The 11,466-nt window shown below is 36.1% G+C and overlaps 1 protein-coding gene across 1 annotated transcript in view; it reads left to right on the top strand.

Moving 5' to 3' along the window:
• The window catches only part of LOC113233514 (nectin-2-like), an 847,610-nt gene that overhangs the window by 793,027 nt on the left and 43,117 nt on the right, over positions 1–11,466 (top strand). The window contains exon 4 of the mRNA XM_026468637.1: positions 398–530. Within this exon, the coding sequence (XP_026324422.1) occupies positions 398–530 (133 nt within the window). The remainder of the gene's footprint in view (positions 1–397; positions 531–11,466) is intronic.

Genomic DNA, 11,466 nt, shown 5'->3' with positions numbered 1-11,466 from the left:
ATATATATATATATATATATATATAAATATACCTACTGTGTGCGTTTGTAGTGTGGTGACGTAATTACGTTATAAATAAAATTATACAACTCGTTCGCTCCGAGTCGGGTTAGACGAAAGATGCGCGGACTGACGCACGGGAAGGGTGGGGACGAGGAATTTGATAAATATCTGCATGATTATATATAATATAATTATCGTCATAATTATCAAACTAATTATTATCAGTGATAATTATTAAACTTATTTTCAGTGATAATTTATTATCACTTCGCAACCCGATTCTAACAAAAAGTCCACTTATCCTTATAATTATTTTTAGTTCTCAAGAACGGGCGGTTTGTCCTTGTTTTGTGTTTTTGGCAGTAATATTTATAAATATTTCTTTTCGTTACAGCCTCGATTGAGTCCCTTCACGCGCCAACGGGGGGTGGTGTGGAGCTACCCTGTGACGTCACACCGACATTGCCTGACGACAAGATGGGACTTGTCATCTGGTACAAGCAGGGGCACGACTCGCCGATATACTCGTAAGTTCGTTTTGAAGTTCCGTTTTATCCAAATTAATTTTATAAATGCGGAAGTAACTCTGTCTACGTTTTTACTTCTAAACCGCTGAACCAATGTTGATGAAGTTTGGTATAGAGACAAATGGGACCTCGGAGAAGGACATAGGCTACTTTATGACGATGCTAAACTCCTTCATCGTTGTTCCATCTTTTTATCGCCCTCTTTACTGGTTCCTGGCTACTTACTTTTAAAATTTTAAATTGTTCTCTAATTTCCTTTTTCTTCCACTATTTTTATGTTGATTCGTTCCTATCAAAATTCCCGAAGCAAGAGGTTTCCACCTTATTCAAGTCAAAGGACAACATAACTGAACATAAAATGTAACTATGAACCTCAATACAATATATGAATTTCAATATAATATGAAAGCGTCGTTACTTGTAATAATAGGTATTGATGGTATTCGTCATATACAGGGCTTCATATGGCTGAATAATGATTGCCCAGCAGTGGGCGTCGTATGGCTGAACGATGATGGTATTGAACTTTGAACAATATGCCAACGGGGTAGAGGTTAAATTACATTACAATCCAGAATTTGTTATTTCTTTTTAAATTTGGAAACACGACCAATGAATATCAAGATTTTGTATCAAATTAAGAATGTTTGAGGTTTGGCGACATCCGTTCTGATAGTAATCGAGACTTAAGTCACTTCCATTGGTTTTTTTCTTCCGTGCAATTAACACATGGAACATCTTAATAATTAGAAAGAAGGAAAGAAGCTTTTATTTATTTCAATTGAAAATTTTATTAATTATTATTGACGCTTGGAGTCTCATTGGCGTCAGCCAAGTTAATGTAAGACGCTTTAAAGCGTCCACGGCGGTAAAATAGTTAAAGGTGGTGAAATTAATATGGGATGAGAGTTTGTATGGAAAAATCAATAAAGCTATGAAAATTAGTATACTACAGTGACTCGAAGTACTTATTCTTCGCAGACGATTTAATTCATTACTGTGAAGCATAAAGTTTAATTTACGTTGCTGCACGGAATGGAAGCGAATACTTGAAACCATATCAAAATGAACCTTATGATATTTGTGTAATGTACAAATTATAAGAGCAAACAAAATACCGTACCGAGTTTGTACGTCATACAATTGACATAAAACTCATTATGCTACGTATTTCAATTTAGGTTTGGCCTCGGGCAGCATATTTATATAGACGATAATTATGCAATATCAATTCATTACACAGCTCAAATTACACTTGTAATTGATTAAACGGTACTGCTCATTCGTAGGGCAAATTCCTCTTTAGAATAATGAAGGAGAAACTCAAGCGTTTGTTTGTACTTTGTAAACAGGTATTTATTTACATTTATCATCTAGAATAAACATCGTTGGTGTAAACACCCCGAAAGAACTAAACAGATGACTGTCATTGATTTTTGTCAGACAAGTAAACAAACATTTTTAACCTTTTGTTCAGAGATGATATAACACAAGCGCCAAAAATATCATAGTGATGTCACTTCTGTGATAATCGTGATACAAGATAGCGTAGTCGGATATTTAGTACCCTATTGGTACACCAGATATCGCGACGAGTATCAAATAGCTATTATTTTTGTAACTAATTTGTTTTACACTGTCGAGCCGCAATATATGAAAGCTACTCTAATTTCTAGTAATAACAAACAAATCAACTAAATGGCACTAATTTCAAATTTTTTTGTGGATACATCTACTTAATCAAAGCCACGCAAATTTGTCAAAGTTCCGAAAACAATTATAGGTCGTGGTCAATATTTGAATAATATTACGAGGAAAAAAACTGATTTCTTATATTTCTACTACCATTTTAAAACCGGAACACGTGTTTACAAACAAATAGGTATTTTCCACACCTACCTAATATCCCAAATTTCGGCCAGGTTGCACTGGTCACGGGCTGACTGGTGATGCGGTGTTTACATCACCACCTCGGCGGTGGAATCTTTATCCACCCGCATAACATTTTTTAAATTACCGCCACACACAACCCTAACAGTGTCCCTATTCTGTATCACCGCCATATACTGATACGCAGTCGATCGCGAATGAATTTTTGCAAACACCGGATTCCATGCTGCAGATAATTCCCGATTGAAATTATTAGGATGTTTTTTTTTAAATCACTTCACGCACAACTCTTGAATAAAAGTGGCGATCGGTGGAGAGAACTTGCGTACGTTGAAAGTCAATCCAGTGATTTATACCTTTTTTTCTTTTATTTAATTATTAATTGTTATCCACGGACATTTACCCAATATAAACTACTTCCACGCTGTTGATCAGCGCCATCTAGACTAAAGACGGAATCTTGACCTTTATCAGAGTTACGATCTGCAGTATGAAGATTAGCCACTCACGCAATACGCTCCTCCAACCGCAAAATGGCGGCTATTTGGTTTCGCAAATTAGAAAAGCATTCAGTTTAAATACAAGTTTTTATAAATAAAAAATATTATTCTGCATTGCTAAATAAATACCCTCCGTACTACCAACAAAAACATCTCAAATAAAATGCAGTAATACACCGCAAATCCTGCACTAATGAAATTTTTGGTGTACTTGGATAAATATGATAATATTCCGTTTGAGTGGTTCTAACGTTTACCATGAAATTACTCCTTAAAGTATAGTTTATAAACATTTATATTCAGCGTAAACTTAAAAAACGCTACTTACGGTATGTTTTCAATAAATAAATACCGAAATCACCAGCCCAAACAATAACACACACGATTGTCGTGACGGTATTTTTGAAGTTGTTTTTTTTTTTCAAAATGACAGACCCGGGCATTAAATCTTTATGGTTTACTAGAGTAGTTACCGAAATAGCAATTAATATTAGTTCTTTTACCTGTTATAACTCCAATATCCGATAAATCGGTGTAAAATCATCACCGGCACCTCTAGGTGTGGTATGCGTCTACGGCTGCATGTATCGCGTGAGCGGTTAGCAGTCTTCTTGTTCTCGTTATTGGTCCATGGTAGAAACGATGCCTTGGATGAGGATGCCTTATTCATCGGAGCCAATACTCGAAAGTGACTGCAACAAAGTCTATTGAGACTGATCAATTATGACAGATTGTTACGAATAAACCTGGATATTGTGATATTGGATCGCAGTCAAGGATATTACTCGTGGACGTTAACATCCCGCACTACGAGGGTCTTCTGAAAGTCGAAACCGAGAAACTTTGGATGTATATCGATCTGGCGCACGAGATCACCGACATGTGGGATGTAGCCTCCATTAAAATAAACCCAATTGTTTTGTCCGACGGATTATTTTCTAGTTACTCTCGCTAGCAACTTTCTGTGGCGTGTCGCTTCCAGCACAAATGCAGAAAGAGGTTCTGCTCGATACGGCACGTATTATTCGCCGGTTCTTGAACCTTTGCCCCTGATCGCGGTAGACTGTGTCATTGTCGGGGAATACCGCGTCTCCTATTTAAAAATCTTTTAGGTCATAGGAGAGGCGAGAGTCTTTTTTTATAACATCAAGTGACGGGATGAACAAGTCGTGCGCCTCATAGTAAGCTACATGCCTGTCCATAACAGTTACAGTGCCACTCAGAGCTTCAAATTGCAAAGATCTGAGGGGCACTGCCACTTCCTCCCGTTCACCTTGAGACATAAGTTGACAAGTCTCATGTGCCTGAAATTTCACCAGGACCCTTACCCTTCAAAAACCGGAACACAGTAATGCTGACATTAACTGCTTGGCGGCAGAAATAGGTAAGGTGGCAGTACTACCGTAGACGAACTCTTTCACAGGGAGCTCTACTGGTACTAAGTCTAAAATCGATATCCAAATGCCTGATACAACCTTACTAATTATATGACTCAAACAAAAGAATTCTTTATTATTATATATTGGGCCAATCCCCATACGAAACCGGCAAAAAGACAATCCAACATCGCCCCGCAGAGAAGTAAACTACAGTTTACTTTATGATGGAACTGCCTTATACATGGTAAAAAAGTTCCTAAATAACTTAATATGTATAAAATAACTAAGCCAGGATTGAGCGTTGACATGTATTTGGTACTTGGTGTAACGGGCTGGTGTCCGCAACTCGACGTCAAGTCGCGCCACCCAAGCTCCTCCAGGGATCTCAGCAGTCTCCTCGGTTGAAATGTATTGAAAACTTCGTTCATAGCCTATTATTAAATTACATCAGTAATGTATAATCCATAACCTTGTCAGATTTTTGTTTAAGAATCAGTTTTACTCTAGAAAGTTAACGTTGAACTAGAGTCAAAGACAACTTTAGAATATGTGTTCGTATGAACATTTGAAGTTAACCTAGCAATCCCACTGCCTCTCTGCTCGCTATAGTTTTAAAATGAATTAAAAATTTTCTCGTGTTCTCTACGTTGGCTTTATATAAATTTACATAACTTTAGTTATGGGCTCCTAAATTAGAGATTAGCGATGAATAATGGCACCCCGTATCTGCTATAAACAGTTATAGTTAGTTTACTAGGGAGAATACCTGCTTTGCATGCAGGATACCCAGATTCCATTCCTTTAAAGGAGTGTGCAGTACTGAGTCTAAATAACTATCACTAATTACAAGTTTCTTACCACGTTATGAGTAATGATTATTTTCTCTATATTTCGGAACTGTCCCCTCCACTCGGTTGACTTAACCCATAACCCGTAACTATGGAGCTTGTAACCATTCTAAAATATCAGGATAATAAAATTAACTCATACCGATATTTTGGAACGGTAATAAAATAAAAATAAAATAAAATAAAAAGACTTTATTCTTCAACAGAAAACATACAACAATATTTAAGATATGACAATGCTTAAATGTATTTCGAAGAAACGGAAAAAACCTGAGCAATTTGCTGGTTTTCAGGCTTCACTTAGTAGGCTGGCAGTATTCGCCGCTGAAGACGTCGTAACATAAAGAGACGGGTATCTTATCGTTTATATATTGTATAAACAGGAGGGTACCTCACTCCTAGCAGCAAAGAGTATTTCACTGTGTACAATAATACAAGCAGAGAATGGAATTTAGAAGAATATAGAGTTAGTACATTTTTAATTCCAATTATAATTTTACTTTTATTATTTCTAATGACGTAACAGAGCCTACATCACCTTCGTCCATCAGTATGATGTCTTCTATTGATTAAGCAACCATTCCTTGCACGTATATACTTGAAAGTATATGACGATTATACGCGCCAAATCAATCGATTGACTCAACCCGTGATCATGGAGCGTGTAACCGTTCCGAAATATCGGGAAAATAAACAGAGCCCTACATGGGTTCTGAAAAAACGAAACCTGTAATCAGTGATAATTCAGTGAATAACCACGAAAGTCTTAGAATCTATAACATTGAGCCTTTTTTTTTTTGACACACTCATTTGAATCGTGTGCAAAAATCGTAAACGTAAAAACCGAAAATTACGCATCTCCCAGCTCTACACGTGGCTCATGTAAAGGGAATTTTTAGTAACCAATGCAGGTTAGGAACTTGACATGTTTCTTTTTTTTTCCTCACCATTATCGAGAGGTATTGCCACTAAATATTCATAAATGTACGTAATTCAGAAATTAAAGTTATAGATTTGTAGTTGAATTACCTTGATATAATCAGTATAGACGGTGAAGGAAAGGATTATTCCCATCTGATCCACTAAAACTCTGATCCACCGCTAATTTAAAATTCCGAAAGGATCCCCTCTATATTATACTACTCCCAACGGACCCCCTCATTGTATTTGTAAGGTAAGTGCAGTCAAGAGAAAAAGAAGTCTGAAAATCAAATATTTTAGAAAATTTATTGTTACTCAATATCATATGTTATAATCATCAATTTATCACAGACAAACAATTTTTTTTGTGACAAATCATTAATGTTGACATGTTGCAAATCAAAAATAACAAAATCAGTCTTAAGCTAATATTTAAAATCTAAGTTTAATGTGTTAATTATCACAGACTTGAGAGATTTTTATTACTTATCTGTAATATGTTGATACACATGTTAATGTACATGTGTATCAACATATGACATGTTGATATACATTTTCTTGTTGACTGTACTACAGTACCTGTAAAGAATAAGTTTGCAAGTAATATTAGGTGGAGGTAAAATATTAATATTTATTGTTGTATCCCCTGCATAGGGGATCCGATGGGAATAGAAAATAATATAAAATAAAACGGATCCTCGGTTTAGGGGATCTGAAGGATAACATGATAAAACCTGCATATCGGAGAATGATCATAAAAATCTACGATGACGTGTGCACGTGTGACAAATTATGAAAATTTCTTCACTCAGCCAAGTGTTTTCACAGCTACCTGAAGACTGGCAGATATGTTTCTGTTATATTCGATTATAAATCTCGTTTTTTTTTTTTCAATCAAACTATCGTTTGAGGCTCTTTGCAGGGCCCATGCTCACGTGACCAAGCAAATATACGTACATATATATTAATTTAATTTGAAATGTACATTGTGCTTTTCGGTGCATTCATTGATGCTGATATTCAATGCGGATGTTTGAGTCGTGATATGACCTAAAACGCGCGCGCGGACAAACAAACCTTCCAAAGACGGAATGTTAGCTGAAAAAGCAGCGTGAACTCACATGTAGGGCTGGCACGACAGGACGCGACTAACGCGAGAGCGCGATAAAGCGCGAGATAATGCTATTCTCGCATGGAGATAACGCGCAAGTCGCGTTTGTTCGTGCTAGCCCTACTGTTGTTTTTAAAATATAACTTTGATAAAACTGCATTAAGCTAAGCAGACTGACTGTTTTCATGCAGATTGATACTTTCGTTAATATTATAAATGTCACAACATTATTGAAATAATATTTTATTACAATATCAAAAAAATAGAAAGCTTTTTCATGTAGACAGACTCAGTGAGCATGTATATTTTTCGAGTTTTTTTTTTACACATAAAATCAGCATCTGCATCTAAATCCGGTGATGTGTACAAAAAAATCTGCATTAACAACAACCCTAGTTCCCAATCCATGTCCGCGTTATTTATTTATTTATTGTTATATTACTATTATTATTAGATCCGAAAAAAACATTTTTTTTTTAATAACTTTCTGTTTTCACGTCTACCATTCCCGCCCCCGCCTGTCGCGAAACCATCAAACGCCATCGTTACTACTGAAAATTTTACGATCGGCACACGTGTCTAAAGAGTTTAAGATTGTTTTCCTGGCCTCAAAATCCAAGTTTCCTACACATAAATGAGACGTTCGCGTACTGCCATTAAAGTATCTTGTTTTCAAGCATAATCATGTGAACGAGAATTTAGTTAAGGACTCATTTTCTACCTTGTTAAGAGTAAGGAGGTAAGGTAACATTGAATTTGGAATATAAATTGCATTTCGTACCTATTCTGTAAATTTGAACCTTCATTGGTACGTTTTATAGTTTCAAATCAAATGAATTTATTTGCAAGAAACATGGTGCTCAAGACAATTATTCTGCCCTCAGGAGAAAGATAAGTGTAGCGAATCACTACAGTCGCTACAAATCTCTTTTGTGTATACTTTATAGTCTTTTTAAGTTTTAGTTTTATATTTCAATTCTAAATTTAAATGTGATTGTTTTTGGTACCTTTTCTTGACTATTGTTTTCTGTTTTGGATTGATAGCTGTACGTGTTTTAATAAATTAATTAACTTTAAAGCTTTGGTCTTACTGACTCTTTGTTAGTACCATAGATATAAAAAAGGGGAGATTTGGTATGGGGGCGTGGTTCGTGTCGCCTCGATATGATCAAAATGATCATACCGAAGTGACTCGCCTACAAACATCGCCACAGTGACATGGCGATCGTTGTACATACGATAAGATCTCTCGCAAAACGTGAAAATGCCAAGTTGCAACGATACACCTTATAAACATTGGAGTAAAAACAAATATTTTAAAACCAGTGAGATAACATTATTCAATGTTTTCTTTTTGTCTCCATAGAAATTTCTAGTCTCAAATATAGTGATGTTCATTTACGATGACTGATGTTTATCGACAATAAATTTTTACTGAAATGTTTGAATTTTTTACTATGACTTTTCTAATTAAAGTCCCTAAAATATCGAAGCGAAAAGCATTCACGTTAAATTGATTTCTTTTATTTTATTATTATTATTATTATTACTAAACATTTTATTTCGAGTAACTTTAACACAACTCAAAGTGACTGTAAGTTTAATTTTGTTAAATTTTAAAATTGTGTTACGTCGTTTTCACGTTTTAAGCCCTACCCAATCAAAATATTTGAGTTATGGTAGTAGACAATAGAGCGTAAAGTTTGAATTGCACACAAGCTAAAAAGTGGTGACATCGGCACCCGATCTTACATAGCGTCATTACATATCTCCCCTTTTTTTTCATATCTATGGTTAGTACCCACCCGAACCCGTTGATACAGTTCGCTACAATAAGTACAAGCCGCAAATCGAAATTTCAGATAAGAAAAAAATAATTAAAATATGTTTTTGATATTAAGTTGTTTTTTATGTTAATAATACCGTTTTTATAAAAAAATAAAACAACTTCAAAAGTTTGTGAAATTATATCTGTTTGCCAAGTTTAATTGAAAACGGTTTACGGAAAGTAGTTTATCCCCAAATTTGCTACCTTTAAATTATATTTAAAGAATATTTTAAATTTAAATGAGACCAACACTGTGGTACCCTCTTTCCAACAAAAAAAGGATAATTAAAATCGGTTCACAAATACAGTATTGACAATCGCCTCCTTTTCTTTGAAGTCGGTTAAATACACACAAAATATTTTATACAAAAACTTTCATTATATAAAATACATTAGCCCTTTTTTTAAATCCGTATTTTCTTTTTTAAATCAATAAATTTTTCGATACATTACTGCTTTTTAATATGTAAAGCATATTTTAGCATACGAAGAGCATAACTAAAACGTGACTTTTACTACTTGACTTATTACAGAAGTAAAGACTATAGGAGGCGTATAATATATTTTGTGTTTCAAGAACAATGTGTAGTCGTGGCCGTAAACGGGCGGGTGGTAGCCTAAGAGCGCATTTATTCGACGCGCACGTCCCCTTGCGGTCGCCGAGCGGGGCCCGCGTAGCCGCCGCGCAGCGACCGCGTGCGTCTAACTGTCATGGCAAAACACGCTCTATTTATTTACCTTTTACGTTTTAACTTAAATGAGCGTTCCGAGCACGCGGGTGAGCCTGGCTTGAACTGCGAAAACTTTCTCCTCGTGTAACTGGGCGCTAAAGATTTGACCTCTCAAGCAAAGACCGTGAGTTCGAGTCCTGACTCGTACCTCCGATTCGGAACTGTGCGTTTTTTTTTATAACGCATACAAACACACAGCGCAGTAAAACTCACAGTACTACTTGGATAACCTTCACTAGGAGCTCAATTGCTACTAGAAGCTCACAATAGAGGAAAAATCTTACTGTTCCATAAACAAAAAATAAAAATTACAGGCCTACGGTCTCCGTAGCCTCTGCTTACTTTTCTTGGAGAAATACTTATACTGGCTGATGCAATTCACGGTGTATTTAATAATAATAAGGCACACACTCAACATAGCCCCGCACGAGGGATAACCCTGTGTCGCGGGTGCCATGGACACACACATTGACAACCACAAATTACGACAACCACAAATTACACGCAAGCTCACGAGATAAATAAATGTAGGCCATACAAATATTTCTCCCGGCCCGGATATCGAACCTGGGACCTCTGCGTGGCAGTCTAACCATTATATCTGCCGCCAAGCAGTAATGTTCAGTATTCTAGTTTTGAAGGGTAAGGAAGTTGGTGAAATTACAGGCACATGGGACTTGTTAACTTAAGTCTCAGGGTGGCGGGCATAGTACAATTGCCCCTCAGATCTTTGTTATTTAAAGCTCTGAGTGGTATTGCAACTGTTGTGGACAGGCGTGTCACTTGTCATCAGCCGCGCAACTTGTTTGTTCCATCACTTAGTTTAAAAAAAAAACAACCCACGACGGACTATGACCTAAACCCTCGCCTGACAGGAGACACGTGCCGAGCAGTGGGACGTATCATACCTATTTCTGCCGCCAAGCAGTAACGTGAGCATATCTGTGTTCCGGTGTTGAAGGGTAAGGGTGCTGGTGAATTTACATGCACCTGGGACTTGTCAACTTATATCTCAGCGTGACGGGCACAGTGACAATGTACCTCAAACCTGTGCGATTGAGTGACACTACAGTTTACCACCAGACGCACGACATGTTCTTCCCTCACTAGGTATTACAAAACAACGTATAAACGGATTGGTGATGATGCTCATTTTAATTTGACATGATCTACTTATCGAGTTCTTAGGTTTTCGCTACTGTTACACATAGGAAATGAAACTATTTTTCCTGATTTAAATCGCGTATATTTGTTGTTTCAAACAAACCTAATGTTTCGGGCCCGTTACAGGTCCCATGGTCACAGTTGACTGAGGTAGCACAGTCATCAACCAGTTATGTCTAATATTGATGCAAACCACCCTATTTTTTTAGTATAGTTACAAAAGTTATAAATGAAATACGTTCTTTTTAATTTTACAAAGAAACATTCCAATTTACGCTGTATATTACGTTTTACGAATTATTTTATTATAACAATATGAATTTTTTATTAAGTTAAATTTATTTTAAATAATTAAAATTAGAATAAATTAAAACATTAATTAGCACTGCAGTCTTATGTCTGTTCGGGATTTTTCATCAGAGGAAATACTGGATCCCGTGGTACGGAGAAACCATCTTCTCTGTTGAAATTAGGATGTTTTTTTAGTTTCAATGGCTTCTCGCAGCATCCTGGATAGAAAAGGGTTTGTTTAAAAAAACAAATATACCTACGCGATTTAAATCC

This window comes from Hyposmocoma kahamanoa, unplaced genomic scaffold (assembly GCF_003589595.1).
Source record: "Hyposmocoma kahamanoa isolate Upper Pololo Valley unplaced genomic scaffold, ASM358959v1 79, whole genome shotgun sequence".
Lineage (NCBI taxonomy): Eukaryota > Metazoa > Arthropoda > Insecta > Lepidoptera > Cosmopterigidae > Hyposmocoma > Hyposmocoma kahamanoa.
Note: the sequence above shows the minus strand (reverse complement) of the source record. Positions and strands in the feature narration are given on the sequence as shown.